The sequence below is a fragment of the Talpa europaea genome, assembly GCF_964194135.1.
Source record: "Talpa europaea genome assembly, chromosome: 7".
NCBI classification, from domain to species: domain Eukaryota; kingdom Metazoa; phylum Chordata; class Mammalia; order Eulipotyphla; family Talpidae; genus Talpa; species Talpa europaea.
The window spans coordinates 131,413,167-131,432,938 of record NC_140074.1 but is presented as its reverse complement, the minus strand read 5'-3'; the positions used below and the strand labels follow the sequence as shown (position 1 = coordinate 131,432,938).

At 54.5% G+C, this 19,772-nt stretch overlaps 1 protein-coding gene across 1 annotated transcript in view; it reads left to right on the top strand.

Moving 5' to 3' along the window:
• The window catches only part of SDK2 (sidekick cell adhesion molecule 2), a gene marked incomplete at both ends in the record, with an annotated part of 223,168 nt that overhangs the window by 140,220 nt on the left and 63,176 nt on the right, over positions 1 to 19,772 (top strand). Inside the window, 11 exons of the mRNA XM_084238690.1 lie at positions 1,208 to 1,319; positions 1,920 to 2,110; positions 2,248 to 2,331; positions 4,049 to 4,243; positions 5,113 to 5,229; positions 6,577 to 6,744; positions 7,504 to 7,606; positions 13,817 to 13,993; positions 14,331 to 14,467; positions 15,036 to 15,183; positions 18,618 to 18,758. Coding sequence (XP_084094816.1) covers positions 1,208 to 1,319; positions 1,920 to 2,110; positions 2,248 to 2,331; positions 4,049 to 4,243; positions 5,113 to 5,229; positions 6,577 to 6,744; positions 7,504 to 7,606; positions 13,817 to 13,993; positions 14,331 to 14,467; positions 15,036 to 15,183; positions 18,618 to 18,758 — 1,573 coding nt within the window. The remainder of the gene's footprint in view (positions 1 to 1,207; positions 1,320 to 1,919; positions 2,111 to 2,247; positions 2,332 to 4,048; positions 4,244 to 5,112; positions 5,230 to 6,576; positions 6,745 to 7,503; positions 7,607 to 13,816; positions 13,994 to 14,330; positions 14,468 to 15,035; positions 15,184 to 18,617; positions 18,759 to 19,772) is intronic.

Genomic DNA, 19,772 nt, shown 5'->3' with positions numbered 1-19,772 from the left:
CGATGTCGTTGAGCACCTACTATGTGCTGGGCATCATTCTTTGGGGGGAGAAATGCAGTGAGCAAGACCTAGCTGGCTCCAGCTGCCTCAACCACAGCTGTGAGTGCCATCGCAGGCTTTGATTTCACACAGCTGGAAATCCAAGGTCAAGGTCCCCATGTGGCTGGTTTCTGCCAAAGGCTGCCAGCTGGGAAGAGAGCCACCTTCTGGCTGGTTCTCTTGAGAAGGGGAAGGGAATAGAGGAGGAGGGGACAAAAGCAGGGACAGAGGGAGAGGATCTGGGGTCTCTTCTTACAGGGGTGCCAGCCCTGTTGGGTTAGGGCCCCAGCCGTACCACCGCATGTACCCTAATTATGTCCTAAAGTCTCCACACTCACACGTCACCTGGGGCTTGGTATCCGCTGGGGAGGCACATGTCAGCCCCCAGCACAGACCCATGAGGCCCCTGCCTCCAGGAATGTGTAAGTTTCTGGGGCTGCCATCAAATAGCACCCCAAAGCAGGACAGAAATATGAATTCTTGCACAACTCTGAGGCCAGAGTCTGAAATCAGGGCAGGGGCAGGCCCAGGCCCATGCACTTCTGAGTGCTCTGGGGAGCCCGCCTTGCCTCTCCTGGCGGTCCCTGGCCATCCACGTCCCTTAGCTCGCCACTGCACCCCCCACCCCACTCTCAGCCTCGCTCCTGTGTGTCTGCGTCTGCCTCCCCTCTTCTCACAGGACCCTGCCTAGAGGACTGGGGGCCACCCTAATCCAGTAGGGCCTCATCTTAACTTGATTGTCCCTATTTCCAGTTAAGGTCACATTTCTAGCTGCCGGACAGGTAAGTTTGGGGGGCTGTGTTCAACCTAGCACAGCAAATCTGCATTCTGTTGGAAGAGACAGAAAAATGAAGACATAAGCCTACAAGATCAATGGAGGGGAGGGGAAGAGTCTTAAAGCAAAAAAAAAAAAAAGGCAGCAAGAGGGGCTAAGCCTTCCTGGCCATGTGCTCTCCCTGGACACTGCTGTGACCCATCTGCAGAGGACCAGGGCCCTGGGGTCCATGTCCAGAGGCTCCACTCTGGGGCCGCTCAGCAGCTGCCCAGGGCCACCTGCCCGGGGGCCGCCTACGCCCCTCCAAAAGTGTCCCATGCTCAGCCTCCATGGGAACCGGGCAGAGCTGGGACTTCTCGCCGCTGCCCCAGCTAACACCTGCGCTCTCTCCAGATGTAGGGGGACCTGCAGACCCCATCGCCCCAACCATCATCATTCCTCCCAGGAACACCAGCGTGGTGGCCGGGACCTCGGAGGTGACCATGGAGTGTGTAGCCAACGCCAGGTGTGTGCTCTGCACCCCGCTCCCCTTCACTGCAGCGGTGCTCCTGGCCCCTGGGCTCTGAGACCTCAGGAATTTGGAAAGTTCCTACAAGGACCCAGGAAGGGAGCTGGGTTCAGCCTGGAGGAGCATGGCCATCCCCTGTGGCCCTGGATGGAAGTTAAGGGGCATCCCCAGACCCAGAAATTTGGGACTGGTGAGGGGTCTACTCACATCCTGCTCTCCAGCAGCCTTTGGGCACCATCTGCTGTTTCTGTGTGGACGGGCCTCAGCACACCGGGCGGAGCAGAGGGGGGAGCTGCAGCCTGCCTGGCGGGAGGGCTGTGAGCACCGACTTGGTATCCCATGGCTGGGTGGGTCCTTTGCCAAGTGCATCCTGCACGAAGGTATCCATCCTCAAAATCCCTATGTGGGTACTGGGCAGGGAAACTGAGGCCCAGAGTGCTGAAGGCTCTTGCCTGAGAACTTGCACCTAGAAAGTTGTAGAGGGGGTGGGCAAACCCAGGAGCCTGGCTGGGAGCTGCACCCCTTGGCGCCCCTGCCCGGCCTCTCCAGCCTGCACATGTCCCTGGGGCTCAGCACCTGCCTCCATTGCCCTCCCAGGCCCCTGATCAAACTGCACATCGTTTGGAGGAAAGATGGGGTACAGCTGTCAGGAGGCATCAGTGACTACAACCGTCGGCTCACCATCCCCAACCCCTCTGGCAGCGACTCCGGCTACTACGAGTGTGAAGCCGTCCTGCGCAGCAGCAGCGTCCCCTCTGTTGTCCGGGGAGCCTATCTTTCTGTGCTGGGTGAGCGGGATGGGCCACTGGGCCTTCCCCGAGGAGATGGGGCTGGATGACTGGGGCTTACTTAAGAGTGACCTGCACAGTGGTTATATCAAAAGGAGTATGGCTGTGATCTCCTCCACTGTTCCTTCCTCCTGCAGAGCCACCTCAGTTTGTTAAGGAGCCAGAAAGACACATCACAGCGGAGATGGAGAAAGTAGTAGATGTTCCCTGTCGAGCCAAAGGTAACACAGCAACTGGGATAGAGGGGGACAAGGACCTACAGATATTCAGCTACTCCTGTCCCTGTCTAAATTGCACCTCCTTCTCCCGGCCACATCACTCAGCAGAGTGTGGCTGTGTGCAGACACCCCAGGAAACAAACAGGAGAAATTACTGCAATCTCAGGACTGGAAATCAGCCCAAGTTACCAAAATTACCATAATGTCAGGATAGGTGACACATCCAAATTGCCCATAATTTGAGAGTTGTAGACAATCGCAAATTACCCTGCTAGTTCTGAGGTTCATTTGTCTCACCAGGGTTTGGGCAATTTTGCTCTGACTCCTCCACCCATCATTTCTGCTTTAACCCCCTTTTTTTCAAAAAAAAAAAAATTTATTCTATTTTATGCATACAAGAGCTGGGGCACAGGCCGAGGTGTGGGGGGTGAGAGGATCCATCAGAGACAGAGGGGGAACAGAACAGGCAGACTGACTGAAATACACTGCTGAGGGGAGCAGCGGGCAAGACAGGAGAGGTCTGCTGTGTCATGTGGGTAGCTCCCTGGCCTGGGCTCGAACTCATGCTGCAGAGGCTGCAGATTGCTTCATAGCTTGCTTCCCAACCCCTTGCACCACCAGGGAGGCCCTTTAACCCCCTTTTTGCTTTACTCATCACCACCCTCCCGCCTTCTGATTTAGCTGAGCCAAAAGACATTCTGAAACCGGGGTGCAATCCGGGTGGAGGGGGCAATAGGGAGGAGAATAGGCTCAGGCGGAGAACAGGTCACCGTGGAGGGGTGAATAAAGACTCCTTTCCAGCCATTCCCTCACTCCCCCAACAAACACCTTGAGGGCTCACTGTGCACCCACGTTGTCCTCAAGGATGGGGAGCTGGAGAGCCAAGTTCCTGCTCCCCCAGGACTCGTTCCCCAGAGAGAGGGGGACAAACCAATAAACAAATGAAGACCCCCAGTTCATTTTGTCTTCAAATACCATGGGCTGTAAGATGCCCCATCATGTTATGCTCCTCTCAGAAAGAGAAGAGACTGCCAATTAAATCACGGCGCCCTGTTATCAAGAGCTTGTCCCGGTCTCTGAGTGTTGCCGGGAAGGCTGCAGGGTAGAATGGATGAAATGTGGGCTGGTAGGATGTGGGGGCTGGAAAAGTGAGCTCTGTGGCTTGGAGAGATGGGGTGCTCTGCTGACCAGTTCTCGGGGAGTCACAGCTGAGCAGAGGCCAGAGGGGACACCTGTGGAAGAGCCTGCCGGGCGGGGGGGCCTGCCTTGGGTGAGACTAAGCAGCTAGGAGACACCCTCGCTCCCCACTCACCTCCCTGTGCAGGCCAAGTTGTGGGGGCTACCAAGGGCCCCCCTCTGCATGCATCTTCATACAGGACTCTGTGGTCATGTGGGTTTGGGAAACCAAGCCCCAGTAGGAGGATCACAGAGTATGCAGAAGCCTCTGCCAAATATTGCAATTTTAAAAGAAGTTTGTCCAGCCCAGCATTTGCAAACCACACGCACGCCAGGGTCTCTTCAGTTTTCCTGGAAACGCCCGCTACATACGAATTTGAGAATTGCTGTTGTAAGAACATCCTCCCCTCTCCCAAGACGCATAGTGGCACCCACAGAAGGTGCTAGAAACAAAGCCACACCCCCATCGCCAACTTCTGCCCCCCACCCAGCACCCCTGCACCGGGAGGGGCGCCGGCTGATGGTGGCCCTCATCTCTCCCCAGGGGTGCCGCCGCCCTCCATCACCTGGTACAAGGATGCCGCCCTGGTGGAGGTGGAGCAGCTGAGCCGCTTCCGGCAGCGGGGGGACGGGGGCCTGCAGATCAGCGGGCTGGTGCCCGACGACACCGGCATGTTCCAGTGCTTCGCCCGCAACGCGGCCGGCGAAGCCCAGACCTCCACCTACCTGGCTGTCACCAGTAAGTCCAGATCCCGCCCCGGCCCCTCCCTCAGCAGCCCACTGCCTGCACCCAGAGACCTCTGGCCCCAACGGGTCCCCTAGAGGAGCTGGCTCTGCACCCAGCACCTCTGACACCAGTGCCTACTGGGCATTTCCACTGTCCCCGGGCTCTGCCAGCCCTTCTTACTCCTCTCAGGAGGAGACCCAGCACTTCATCCCAGCGACCCCTGCCCCCTCTTGCAAACCCCTTCCCCTCTTAGAGTTCCTCCGGGGTCACAGCCCTGCCCCTCAGTGGCGCTGCATCCGCCTTGAGAGCTGACATCCACGTGATGGCCACGAAGCAGTGCCAAGTTCTGCAGGGGCAGCAAAAGGGTGTCAACCCCCTGAGTCCCAAGGGGCTCATCCCCCTGGGCAGAGGGTTTGCCCTGAAGGCAACCTGGGCCAGAGGCTGCCCTCTGGCCTCTTGCTCCCTAGAGGGCTGCCAGGAGGCCTGCTTCCTATACTGACCCCTGCTGATGGGGCAGGCGCCCGCACGCTGGGCCTGGGAAGCAAGCGCGCGAGAAGTTTGTTCCGGCTCCTGAACAGCCACAGCTCAGCCAGGCGCTGGCCCTCACCTTCAAACATGGCTGATGTCCCCACCCCCACCCCGTTGCGTCAAGAAACTAGGACCTCAACTTCATGTCATGCAGTGGGGTGCCCAGGCCCCTGAACTGGAGACTCGGGCAGGGTGTGGATGGGTGTCGTCTGGGCCCCTCCCAAGGCGGTGGTCCTGGGGCCCTCGGATGTTCTAGGGGCCATACCAGCCAGGGAACAGGCGTGACCAGGACCCTCTGAGTGTGGGGTCTCCTCCTGGGCTGTGGCTAAGAGGCCCCCCATCTCCATTTGCAGGCATTGCCCCCAACATCACCAGGGGCCCCCTGGACAGCACGGTGATCGACGGCATGTCCGTGGTCCTGGCCTGTGAGACCTCGGGAGCACCCCGGCCGGCCATCACTTGGCAGAAGGGTAGGCGACGCTGATCTGTTTTGGGGGTGACCGGGCGATGGTTGGAGGCTGTCCTCGGGGCTCCCTTCCTGAGCCAGTCAGCTCGGATTTCCCATGCACAACTGAGAAGTTCGCATACTGCACAACCCCAGGGGCCTCTTCACCGGTGTGCACCCCCCACTGCCCTGCCAGGCTCAGGGCCCAGATCTGCATTATCCAGGGGAGTTACTCACTCTGAGCCTGTAAAGCGGGGCCCTAGTGCATGCACCTCACCAGGAGACATGCTGTTCTGCTGGTTGTCATGCGGGGAGCACTGCCCCTCTCCCCAGGCAGCTGGGAGGCTCCAGACAGCTGAGCCAGCAAAGCCCCACTCCCTACCCAAGTCACCCCACCTGGGGGCCCTCACATCTCGCACTGTGCGCACACACACGTACACATGCGTACACAGCCACCCCCTCACACCGCCAACTCCCTGCCCAGGAGAACCTTCCCCATAAGACTCACCCCCTGGCCCCCCAGACCTCTCTCTGCCCCCCACCTTTTCATACATAAGAGCACCTGCTCATTCATTTTCCTATTTGACCATCACCCCACTGAGGCCAGTGGTATGAGTGCGTCCAATGCGGTCTCCCCAGGACCTGGAGCAGAGTTTGGCACATAGTAGGTGGTCAACAAAGGTGGGGCCTGAATGTGATGGGAAATAAACACCCCCCTACCACTCAGTGCTCTGTGCCTGCACATGTGTGTGCAATGCACCTGGAGCCCCTCTGTGCAGGCAGTGGGGGTTGTCATCAGATGGACACAGTCATGAAGACCTGCTCTCTCAGGCACCCCCTCCCCACCCTGGGCCCCACCGCCGGGGGAGACCATAGCCGCACCCCAGCTGTGTCTCCCTGCACACACACCCCCCCCACGCCTGGCTGCCCCCACCATCTCTCTCCTGTCCTCCCTGAAGGTGACTCGGCAGCTTCCTGCAGCAGGATGCCTGTCACCACCTTGTCAGAGCTGTCTGCCCCCCACCCCCGCAGCCAGGTGCCAGCTGCTGCCCAGGCCTGGCTGCATCAGGAGACAGCCGTGGCCTCTCTGGTGAAGGGCAGACAGCCCGGTGGGTGGAGGAACACAGGAGACCTGGGCTCCGAGCCGCCTGCTCCGCGACCCTGTGCCCTTGTGCCCACCACCAAGACAGAAACCGCCGCACCCTGCCCCTCCTCCTGCACCCCTGCAGCATCTCCAAAGCGGGAGCCAGCCTGAGCTCACCTGCGCCCAGAGCAGTCCAGATAGTGGGGTGGGATGGAGGCTCTGGGCCCACAGCGAGCTCAGAACGCCAGCTGGGTGGGGGCGCGGCCTGAGCCACCTCGTCGCCCTCAGGAGAGCGCATCCTGGCCAGCGGCTCCGTGCAGCTGCCCCGCTTCACCCTCCTGGAGTCGGGCAGCCTGCTCATCAGCCCCACGCACATCTCCGACGCCGGCACCTACACCTGCTTGGCGACCAACTCTCGGGGTGTGGACGAGGCCTCGGCCGACCTGGTTGTGTGGGGTGAGTGTGTCCTATCCGGGTGTGAGCTCACACACACCCGCAGAGCTCACACCCGCCCGCAGCACCCCCACCGGAGCTGTTCACCAAAGGGGCTGGACTGGTCACTTCAGAGCCGAGGGAGCGGGAAGGCGAGGTCGTGCGGGCAGCCGGGGGCGGGGCTCATGCACTCGTCCGGGCGGGGAGGAAAGAGATGACCACAGCTGCTTTTACAGAAATTGGCAACCGTTTTCTGGAAGGGCCAGAGAGGAGATATTTTAGGCTTTGTGGGCCAGACAGTCCCTTTGCCGCCCCGCTAGCGCCTCCATTCCGCGGCGCTGAACCCGGCAGCCTTGTAAATACCCAAGGAAAGGGTCTACCCACGGCCCGCCCGCCAGACCGCGCCCCTGCCTGCAGCTTGTGGAGCCTGCTTTTGGGGAACTTGTCAAGCGCTTCGAACTCTCAGACTTGGGGATCGCACCCCAGATGCCCAGAGCTTCGGCACATGCCCTCACCCAGTGGGGGACACAGCACCGGGCATCGGGCCAGCCTGTGTCTTCCCGGCACCGGCGAAGTGCTGGGGACGCTGCCCTGGTGGCCTCGGGGCTCTGCTCCCCTGTCCCTCTCGTGGGTATGTGGGAGCAGAACCGAGCGAGCCCCTCGACAGATGCAGCTTCCGAAAACTCAAGCACAGCCCAGGACGGGGGAGGCAGAGAAGACCCACCTGCTCTCCTGGCGCTCTGGGGCTCCCCCACCTCCATGCTGTCTCCTCCTGTCTTCCAGCCCGGACCCGCATCACCAAGCCCCCCCAGGACCAGAGTGTCATCAAGGGGACCCAGGCCTCCATGGTGTGCGGCGTGAGCCATGACCCCCGAGTGACCGTCAGGTACACCCCTGCTGGGGCCCTGGGGAGGCACGGGGAGGGGTGAGTGGGGGCTAAGCAGGCAGCTGGGGAGGTTGGCGCCACAGGGGGGGTGTGACCCTGGGGGTCCAGACACGGCCTTGGGGGATGGTTTCCCAAGCTGGTGCTGGCCAACATGTCAGGGGGCTTGGCCAGCATGTTGGGGTGCTAATTGAATCCTGGGGCCCTGCACTCAGCCGAACTAAAAGGGCCATGTCAGAGGGGAGGGGACATGGGTAAAGGAGCACAGGAGGAGCAGGACCCCCTGCCTGCCTGCCGAGTGGACAGCAGAGGGGTCTGATAATGGGAGAGGGGGGAGCCATTGGTCTGGGGCAGGAGAGGGCGCTTGGGCTTCCCCCCAAAGAAACACATGTGAAGGGGAAGAACCTAAACTTCTCCCCTCCTCCCATCCCCCTCCCTCACCACCCACCCAGGGAGCAGGGACCCTGGGGAGCAGGGACCCTGGGGAGCAGGGACCCCGGGGAGCAGGGACCCCAGGAAGCATCTTCCAGGGCCCCATGGTGGAGCCACTGGAGGGGCAGCCAGGAATATAGCAGCCAAGAAATGTGCAAAAACCGGGACCCTCTGCGCTGGGAGTGGGTCACTGGGGTGACACCCCACCTCCGCCTCCAGGCAGCTGAAGAAACTAAAATCAGGAAATTGCCCCTTTGGGGTTTCTTCTGAGCTCAGGGATGCTGAGCAAAAAATGTAACTGCTTTCCTAGAAATAAACATCCCTTCCATGTTCGTCTGTTTTATGGGCACTACCACTGCTGAAGCAGCTGGCAGGGGCGGGGAAGGGCAGGGCCAGGCGCTCCCCGGAAAGCCCCCACCCCCCGCGCCCCCACCCCGTACCCCCCCAACGCTCAGAGCCAGCTGCGTCCTGGGGCGCCATCTGGTGGCCACTGGGTATACGGCAGCCCTGCCGCTGCCTCGTGGGGCCCTGAATCCAGGCGCCTGCTGTGGAGCCCCCCTCTCAGGGGAGCTCCCGTTCTCCCTTCTCGGGGAGTCCACCGTGGCCCCAGTCTGAGAAGCACTTCTTAAAGGTTACATGTGGGTCCTGAGGACACTCATCATGCGACACTGGCACAAAGGCTAACGCGTAGGTGTAATTAGAACGTTGTCAACGGATAATCCTGAATATGCCTGCTCTTGGCTTTATTAGACTTTTTTTTTAGAATATTTATTTATTTATTTTCTAAAGATTTATTTATTTATTTATGCCTACAAGAGCTGGGGTTTAGGCCGGAGGTGTGGGGGTGAGAGGATTCACCAGAGACAGAGCGGGGAGCAAAACAGGTGGATCTACTGAGATACACTGAGGGGAGCAGCGGGGAGACAGGAGAGGTCTGCTGCGCCATGTGGGTAGCTCCCTGGCTGGGGATCGAACTTGTGCTGCAGTGGCTGCGGATAGCTTCACAGGTTGCATGTTACTTAACCCCTTGTGCCACCAGGGAGGCCTGGCTTTATTATTAGACTTTTGTCAAAGAAAGAAAGAATACACCAGTTGTAAAAAGGTCGTCCAGGGGAAGCCATACATCCCCAGAATGACGCCCCGAGTCTCAGACCCGCATGCACAGAGCAGCTATGCTTTTAGCATCCATTAATTGAAACATGTTATAATCACTAAAAGCCTATTAACTCAGTAACACTTAAAAATAAATTGTCACTTTGTGTGTTAAAATGTTATCTACTGATATTTCAAAGATACTTGTACATTTTATTCCTTTGCTAGATTCTTGATGAGCAAAGGGAGACCCAACCTTTTGCCATGTCTCCGCGAGGCCCACCCCTATACCCCCAGAGACCTACTGTTCCAGTTTACCGGGGGAGGGGGTGCCTTTTATTTGCCTTAGAGTGGAATTTCCATTTAAAACAATCTTTTTTTTTAACACTTTTTTTTTTTTTTTAAAGATTTATTTATTTATTTATACAAGCACTGGGTACAGTCAGAAGTGCGGGAGGGTGAGAGAATTCACCAGAGCCAGAGCGGGGAGCAGAGCAGGCAGAAGGACTGAAGTACACTGCTGAGGGGAGCAGCGGGCGGCAGGAGAGGTCTGCGCGCCATGTGGGACCCTCCTCCGGTGGTGGGGAGCAGCCGGGGATCGAACCGGCACTGCAGAGGCTGTGGGCAGCTTCGCAACCCAGCGCTCAACCGCTGCGCCACCAGGGAGGCCCAACACTTTTTTTTTTTTTTATAGAGGCATGTTTTATTTATTTGTTTGTTTGTTTGTTTATACAAGCACTGGGTACAGTCAGAAGCGCGGGAGGGTGAGAGAATTCACCAGAGCCAGAGCGGGGAGCAGAGCAGGCAGAAGGACCGAAGTACACTGCTGAGGGGAGCAGCGGGCGGCAGGAGAGGTCTGCGCTCCATGTGGGACCCTCGCCCGGTGGCCGGGGAGCAGCCGGGGATCGAACCGGCGCCGCAGAGGCCGCGGGCAGCTTCGCAACCCAGCGCTCAACCGCTGCGCCACCGGGGAGGCCCTAAAACAATCTTTTTTTTTTTTTTAAGTGTAGAAGATTTTTTTTTTAAAGATTTATTTATTTATACAAGCACTGGGTACAGTCAGAAGCACAGGAGGGTGAGAGAATTCACCAGAGCTAGAGCGGGGAGCAGAACAGGCAGACTGACGAAATACACTGCTGAGGGGAGCAGTGGGCGAGGCAGGAGAGGTCTGCCTGCCATGTGGGACCCTCTCCAGTGGTCGGGGATCAAACCGGCCCTGCAGAGGCTGCGGGCAGCTTCGCAGCCCAGCGCTCAACCGCTGCGCCACTGGGGAGGCCCTAAAACAATCTTGTCTAGATTCGGAAGAGAACAGAATTAGTCCTTCATCCCCCCCAAATTAGCCAAGTCTGTGGCCATGACCACCCTTCCTCCCCCACTCCCACTGTCTTTTTCTGGCCATAGGAGCGGGGGCTTCCCTACTGCCACCCCCCTTCTCCAGGTGAGTCTTCGGATGGGGTGGACCCCAGACCTCAGCATTTATTGAAAGTCACCCTGAGGTGAAAGCCACGTAGAGCCAGGTTAGAAAACTCTGCCATGGCTGTGGGGCCACCCTGGGGGATCCCCGAGTGGCAGACTGAGAGGTGCTGAACAGACAAGTCACCTCATCCTTCATCACATGTCCTCAGAATAAAGCTGGGGTGCAGGGGTGACAGCTGGGGCAGGAGTAGGGGACTGGCATAAAAAACGGTTTCAGAAGAAAATCCTCTCTGGGCTATCTGGACGACTCTGGGAGTCATCTTCTAGCCATTATCAATATTAATCAACACCCCTGTTGTTTGACCTTATTCTACCCCTAATAGGGTTCATTTTAGAAAGAAAACATCAAAAATGCAGATAAAGCAAAGAAACAGGAAGAGGGAGAAAAGCAAGAGGAAGAGAAGGTGGGGGAAGGAGAAGTAGAAAAGGATAAGATTTATCTGTTTCCCTCGAATCGGAATATTATGTGTGGATGCCGCTTGGAAAAAAACTAGAAACACACAGTTTCTTAATGTGATTTGTCCCTTAAGAACATGTTGTGAATCTCTTTCCCCAGTCCATAAATATTTGTGTATAAACTCAATTATAGGATTATTTGCCCTTCCCTTGTGTGGACATAATGTAATTGATGTTCCCAGCTCCCTAATGCTGGCTATTTGGATTGTTTCTAAATTTTCGCAAATGCTAGAATTACCATTATGTGTGTCCTCGTAACGAAAGGTTTTAGTACAGATTTCCTGAGGACTGTCTGATATTATTTGAAACTGAGAGGACCCCTTTAAACCACTCATCAAAGTTGTTTAAAGCCAGCTATGTAATTACAGATTATTTTGGAAAATTTCTACTCTGAGTTAAATGCACTGACTGGCTCTTTCTTTTTCTTTTTCTTTCTTTTTTTTTTTTTTTAACTTTCTTTAATGGAAAATTTTTGACCTGCCCCAGCATAGAGAGAATAGCAACATTGACCTTACGCTCCTCTCTCCCAGGCTCAACAATTACCATTTCCCCATCTTGTTTCAGCCATCTTTGCCCACACTTCTTTTTCTTGCTATAATATTTAAAAGCAAATCTTGAACATCTTCTTTCACCCTTAAATATGCCTGTGTGCATTTCTAAATAAAAAGGACATTTCTTAACACATAACAGCCAATTCCCCTGTCACACTTAACACAGTGAATAATTGTTCTTGATCTCTCCTAATCCCAGTCTGTCTTCCACCCAGCCTGATGCCTCAAAAGTGTCCTTTCATAGCTGGTTGGTTGAATTCAGGTCCCAAACCATGGCTTGGTTTGGGGTGTCTCTTTTTATATTTGTCTGTATTTGTTTTACTTTTTGTTTTGTTTTCATGCAATTGATTTGTTGGAGAAACTGACTTCTGTAGAGGACAGGCAGCCAGACTTTTCCTGTAAAGCAGCAGAGGGCAGGAGGTTAGGCTTTGAAGGCCAATTAGTCTTTGTCACAATGGCTCAACTCCATGTTTGCCTGGAAAAAGCAATCATATGCTGTATGTAAACAAATGGGCATGTCTGTGTGCCAATAAAACTTTATTCACACATACGCAAGCAGGGGGCCAGAGTTTCCTGACCTCTGCCACAGACTATCCCACTTCTGGATTGGCCAGCTACTGCTTCATGGTGTTGTTCCCATGTTCCTCTATCCCTTGCATTTCTAATTAGAGTCAAGTACCTGCCAGTTCCATTCAAGTTCAGTTGTTTTGAACGAGTGTTTCGTGGGTCATGATAAATATTTCCAAAGTCCCATGTCCTAGGCCAAGATGGTCTGCTTGTCTTAGAATATTTGCTAGGCAGGAATTACTCTCTGCAACTAGATTTTCTTTGAAGTCAAGTGTACCTCATCCCATCAATGCTGGCAAGGATGAGTCTTTTCTAGATGAAGAGAATTGAAGGTGATTACTTTTGAGGATTTGTATATGCATAAAAAGGCTTCAAATTTAACTCAGCAGTTTCACTGCTGAGAACTTCTCCTCGAGGAAATGATTTAGAATGTATGAGAATATCTTACTGGGAGGTGTTCATGACACTATTAACCATGATGTCAGACAACAAGGGGCTGAACTGGACATCCACTGTGACTGGATCAATTACAGAGGAACTGTGTTTGAAGCCCCACGCAGCTGACAGAAACCATTCACATTAAAAAGAGCTTATGATAGTTTGTCGAGTGGAAAAAGCAAAGAATGGATGGGAGGGTAGCTGGAAATCACCGATGCTTGCTTCTGTCAGTCAGTTAGCATCTTTCAGCCCTACTCACGTATCTTCTATTAACTCACACCATTCTTCCAGCAGCCCTGTGAGGCAGGCAGTGTTACTTCCCAGCTATGCCACTTGGGGAAACTGAGGCATGGAGCTGGAAAGTGGCCTAGTTAGGTAATTTGAGCAGAGACAATGAGCAGAGCAGCCCCATGGGGTCAAGAGTTCCCCGCACTCAAATGTGAATTTTTTATTTTCTCTGTTTTTTTCTTATCTGGACTTACTGCTCTGCTGATTTTTTAAATTTAGGTTTAAAATGTCACAGAATCTTCCTCCCTGGCAGTCTTGTGTTCTCTAAACTCAGCTAGCTCTCAGACCCTGTGGCAAAGGGCCTCCTGCCCCACTGGGGGAGCAGCATGGGTTCCCCCCTGCAGCTGGCACCCCGAATGCTCAGATGACAGTAATGCTTATATTTCCTCAAGAACAGTTCCAGAGAATATACGTCTTATTGACAGGCACGGGTGTGTGTGGAATTTGTACCAACTGACCGAAGCCAAAATGATTTTTGGACACTAAAGTCAATTTGTCACAGCGATGCATCGATCCAGTGATTCCCCTCATAAAACTAATTCCAAAATGTAGCCTGTGCAGGAACTTTAGTCTCCTCCAGCTTTAATCTCTTACTCTCCCCGCTCTTGCGTGCTGGTGTCTTGGCACTGGCTTCTGGCCCAAAACAACAAGGTTTGACCTGGACCCAGCAGAAGGTGTGAATGGCCAGTTAGAACTTCAGGAGTCAGCGCTCCTGGGCAGAGCACCCAACCCACAGGGGACGGCCTGCGGGCTACGGAGGCTTCCACCCAAGGCCAGCCCCAGAGGGAGCTCCATGGCCTGGGGACTGTCCCCTGCCCATGTCTGGAGCGGCCTCCTCCAGACCCACTCTAGGCTGAGTGCACCCCAGTGCTCCCCACTTCCCTTCTCATCTATTGGTTCCCTTGCCTCATAGGTATGTCTGGGAAAAGGATGGCATCACCCTGGGCGTGGAGAGCAACCCCCGCATCCGCCTGGACAAGAACGGCTCCCTGCACATCTCCCAGACGTGGTCGGGGGACATTGGCACATACACCTGCCGTGTGCTCTCGGCCGGAGGCAATGACTCGCGCAGTGCCCACCTGCGTGTCAGGTGAGGGAGACTGCCCAGGCCTGGGCAAAGGTGGTGCGGGCCTCAGTGGGTTTGGTCTTGTTCTGGCAGGTCCTCAGCGACCTGGGCCTGACGGCCTGTTCTCAGGGGCACCCAGTCTTCTTCCCAGGTCTCCCCACTCCCGCTCAGGTGGGCCCCCTGACAAGAGTCTGGGTATAGCTTTGGACAGGTGGGCTGCAGAGCCTGTGAGAAGACACTCCAGGTAGATGGCACCGAGGCCAAGTTTCTGGCCAAACCCCAGGTGGAAACTCAATCTGCATCCTGGGGGTCCCCGTGTCACAAGACTCCAGACCTCATGGGAGGCCCCTCTCTCCTGCAGACAACTGCCGCATGCCCCCGAGCACCCCGTGGCGACCCTCAGCCCCTCGGAGCGACGGGCCATCAACCTGACCTGGGCCAAGCCCTTTGACGGCAACAGTCCCCTGCTGCGCTACGTCCTGGAGATGTCAGAGAACAGTAAGGGCGGCCACCACCCTCCCGCGCTTGGTGGGGATGGGGACCGGGGGTCAGCCCTGGGGGCTCCCGGCTCCCCCTCTGGGCCTGGGAGCAAGCCCTTCCCTCCGAAGCCTTGCGCTGCCCTGTCTATGCCACGCACGAGGCGTGTGCACCTGGGCACCTGTGGCTGTGCGTCGAGACAGCTCAAGGGAGGTGTGAGCCCAGGCTGCCACCCCAGCAGCTGCCACGGCTGCCACAGTTGCTTTCTTCTCGTCTCTATCCTCCCCGGCCCCAAGCTGTGACTCCAAAATTAGCAGGCAGAACTTGAATGGTGTTTTAAATATGGTTCGCCCAGAGCCCGTCGGTTTGTGGGGGGAAGAAAGACAAATGCACCTCGGTTCTCAGGAACCCTTGCTCCTCCCCAGCACCCTCCAACCCCCTGGGCCACACGGACTAAGGGCCACTAGAGATATGACCTGGTGGGCCTCTCCTGGACCCAGTGGGGAGGTCGGACTCCCGCTGGGAAGGGGGTGAAGGAGCCTGAGACCCTCAAAGATGCCCACCTCTCCTCCACCCTCCATGCCTGTAGATGCCCCCTGGACGGTGCTTCTGGCCAGCGTGGACCCTGAGGCGACCTCGGTGATGGTCAAGGGCTTGGTTCCGGCACGCTCCTACCAGTTCCGCCTTTGTGCCGTGAACGACGTGGGGAAGGGCCAGTTCAGCAAGGACACAGAGAGGTGAGGGGAACACGCTGCCTCCAGAGGGCTCGGCGACTCCACTGGGGAGGGGCCGAGAGGGGCTGCGGCTGCCCAGATCAAGGTGACCACCCAGCAGATCCCAACTGGCTTGCCCCCGAGTCCCCAGGCTACAGTGTCCACGTCTGTGTAAGGGGCGACACGCCAAGGGCTGGGGCAGGGCCGGGCACAGAATACACGCAGCTGTTCCTGGGGCAGAACTGTGCAAATTCAAATGCTCACCTCCTCTGCTCTGGTCCCCACGGGCTGCCACCCTCCGGAAATGGGCTTGAGGGTCCAGAGAGAGCGAGACCTGGGGTCTCCATAGACAGTGACTCGTGACGCCAGCCCAATGCGGCTTCCAACACGCTTGCTTAAAACGATGGCAACTGAATAAAAACAGCAGGTCATCCATTTCACACGCCACACAGTAACACCCACTTAGGCAAGTCGCAGCCGCCTCCACCCCGCACGTCTGGGAGGGAAGACAGTGTGCGGTCACATCAGCACAGTCCCACGCTTCGGCGTGCACTCCTTGCTCTTTTTTATGTTTATGTCTTTTCCCAGCTTTTTTGAGAATGTGTGAGTCTGAGGTGTGCGAGGTGTTGATTTGCTACACTCTCAATGCAAAACGATCACTCCCACAGTTAGCGGACAGCTCCATCACGTCACACAGTCATTTCTTTTCGCTGGTGAGAACATCTAAGGCTGGCTCTGCAGCTTCCAGGGACTTAATACAGCAGGACAAGCCACACGTGAAACCCCCGGAATTTGGTAGTCTTTTGACTGGGCATGTGTGCCTGCTGGCCACTAACGTCTCATTTCCTCCATCCTTGGCTCTTGGGAACCTGCCCCGTCAACTCCATTCTGTTTCTTGAATTCAGCTTTTTCAGACTCACATAGAAGGGAAATCACAGTGTTTGTCTTTCTCTCTCTGACTTGCACTGCCATGAGGCCCAGTGTTGTGAAGGGCAGGATTTCCTTTTTTGGGGCTGCATAATACTCCATTACATGTGTGTGTATATTTACACGTATGCATTATATTCATATACAATTATATAGCACAGCATGTGTGTGTGTGTGTGTGTGTGTGTGTACCTGTCGTTTTGAACTATTCATCCATCATCCCATAACTTGGCTAAAGTGAATAATGCTGCAGTCAACAAGGGGTTGCTCAGACCTTTCAACATCCTTTGAAAGGTTTCAAAGCATTTCATTTCCTTGGGGTATATACCCACGAGAGGCATGGCTGGAGCATACAGTTGCTCTATTTTTAATTTCTTGAAGAACCTCCATCCTGTTTTTCATAGTGGCTACACCACTTACATTCCCAACAAGAGCATGGGAGGGTGACCTTTTCTCCACATCCTTGCCAACACTCATTAGCTCTTGTCTTTTTGATGATGGCCCTTTCTCACCAGTATGAGGTGACAGTTCATCATGATTTCTATTGGCCTTTCCCTGGTGACTTCTCATGTGTGCAATGGCCATTTCTGTCTCTTCTTTGGTGCAATGTCTATTGGGTGCTTCTGCCTATTTTTTAACTGGGTTGTTTGTGGGATTTTTGTTTTTTGCTACTGAGTTGTATGTGTTCTTTATATTTTGGGATTGTTAACCTCTTATCAGATATAGGATCTGCCGACATTTCTCACATTCCCTAGGCTACCTTTTCACTTTGCTGTTTCTTTTGTTGTAGAAAAGCTGTTTAGTTTGATGTTGTCCCACTTGTTTTTAATTTGTTGCTTGTGCTTTGGGTGTCACATCGAGGAAACTGCTGCAAACACCAATATCAAGGGACCTTCTCCCTGCGTTTTCTTTCAGGAGAGAAGGTCATCTGTTTAAGTCCTTAATCCATTTCAAGTTCATTTTTGTAAGTGCTGTGGGATAAGGGTCCAGTTTCATTCTTCTGCATGTGGTTATCCAATTTTTCCAACACCTTTATTGAAGAAACTATATCTTTCCCACTAAGAAGAATGAAAGTGTTAAACTGTCCCTAAGGCCCAAAGCTATCTCTAATGTGAGAAATATTTATATTGCAGTGATGGGTCACTGCAATACCCATCAGAATTCAAAGGCATTTTTCACGGAAGTTGGAAAACAATCTTAAAAATGTGTATGAGGCTGCAAAAACCCCAAATAAGCCAAAGAAATCTCTTGAAAGAAGAACAAAGCCAGAGGTGTCACACTTTCTGATTTCAAACTATATTATGAGGCTATAGTAATCAAAACAGTATGGTACTGGCATAAGAATAGATGTACTGACCAAGGGAACAGAACAGAGAACCCATAAATAAAACCTCACTCATATAACCAACTAATATTTCACTAGGGACCCCAAAATGCTCATTTAAAAATCACTCTTAGGTATGTGCCCAGACCCCAGCTTCCATAGATCATGGTGGTTTGGCCACACATCCAGTAAACTTGGGTCTCCCTAGCTATCGCCAGTGGGTGTTACAGAGTCAATGACTCTAACAGGGAGATAAGTGGTAGGTGACAACCCGGCATGGAGAGCGGTTATAGGAGAACTTCTTCCCTTGCTATTTATTGAGCATTACTATGTCCAGGCCATTTGGATCACTAGAGAAGGTGGTGAAAATGGACAGGACCCCAGCCCTTCTGAAGCTATAAAACCCCAGTCACAGACAGCCACCAAGTGTGGGGGAGCAAGCTGCCGAAGCCCCAGCCTTTGGGCTTCACTGGAGAATGCTGGCTTACCTTGCTAATGAGTCTCAGAATAATGACCCAAGCCGCAGTAAACCACAGTTACTGTGGGTTTGACAAAGACCCGGAATGTTCTGCATACCCTGGAAAGCTATCCATCAGAAAGAAAAACACACAAGCAAACCAGAAGGGAAAGACATCCATCAAAAATAATTAACTTTTGTTTTTAATGGATGCATGTCAGTTATGTGAAAAATACACTGAGGCAGACACTTCCCTCCTTGTGATGCCAGAGAAAGGAATGCCAGAGCACTCGACTTGAGGGGGCTGGGCAGGTGCACCTGCTCCCCCACCCACACACCACCTTTACCCCACCCAGCCGGGGGCTCAGTTGGTCCCTGAAGGAAGCCTAGTTAAAGTAGACCAGCTGAGTGTTTGATACTCCTGCTTCGAAGATACTTGGACTGAAGCAGCCCTGACAGCAGCATCTTTGACAAATGGGAAACTGAGGCACGTGTCCCTCGCTGGAGCAGACAATGCAGATATCTGGTACTTGACAGTGTTTTTAAAGAGCTGGTGTAGACATTGTTCATTTGAGCCTCAACCATCTTATAAAGCAGGCAAGGGGAGCTTTATTATATTTTACAGGTAAAGCAACAAGCTCAGAGTGGTTAAGTGAGTTGCCCCAAAACACACAGCAATTGTGCAGAGCAGGGCAAGTTTCAGCCTCCTCCTATCCCATTAGATTCTACCACTTGCTCTTTCCTCTCCAGGGTCTCCCTCCCCGAGGAGCCCCCCACCGCCCCTCCACAGAATGTCATTGCCAGTGGCCGGACCAACCAGTCCATCATGATCCAGTGGCAGCCGCCTCCTGAGAGCCACCAGAATGGCCTCCTCAGGGGCTATATCATCAGGTAGGTATCCGCCAGGGACAGGGGGACAGCCCAGACCTGAGCAGAAAGGGAGGGGGTGGCTGGCAGTAGGTGGAAAGCAAGCACATTCACGGCCATCTGAGAGGGAGGGGCGACAAGAGATGCCTGCACCATGGCAGGAAGGACTTGGACTGGACGGCTATAATAGCAGAACTTCCAGCAGTGAGCCTTGAGAACCCATGGGGATGGCAGAGAGGGACATGCGTGCAGTCGCCTCGAGGCTGGACATACCGCAGGCCTGCCCGCTGTCGGGGCTGCCCCGCGAGAGGGCTGCGGGAGGCAGGGGCAGGAAGGTAACCTCGGAAACCAAGAACACTCCGTCACAGGCCAGACTTCCCTCAGGACGGACCAGGAGTGGACAAGACACCTGGCAGAGAGCCGGTCAGCACGTGAAGGTCCTTCTTTGGTCCTTATTAAGCAAAACGAAGGGTGGTCATGTAGACCTTTAGGTTGACATTCACCCGGGCGTGCTGGTAACTGTGAAGTGCGTTATCAGGTGCCACTATAATTTTCTCTTTGTAAATTAAAATGAGAGTGTTATTTGAAGTTACTGGAGACACTCATCAATATTCTAAAGTCTGGCTGGCTGCAAAATGCTTGCCACTTCCCCGACTCCCTGCACAGCCACGCTCTGGTGGCCCCGGAGCTCCAAATCTGGGAAGAAGTTACTGTTGGTTTGGCTGCTCCCCTGTCAGTCCAGCTGGAGGGTTGGTTCTAAAAGGCAAAGGGTTGGTTCTAAAAGGCAGTGGTTCTCAAAGCGTGGTCCTGGGTCCAGCAGTGTCACCTGAGAGTTCGATAGAACCGCAGATTCTTCAGTCCGATCCTGGCAGGCCCAGCAGTCGGTGCTTGCATAAGCCCCCCAGGTGTTGGAGCTGCACACTCAGGCTTTGGGAACCACCAGGACAGGGTCTTGTCATGCATCCAAATAATTTCCCACTAATCTGCACTTTTCCACTAATCTGATTCTTGGGTAGATAGGTCTGAACTGAGGCACGC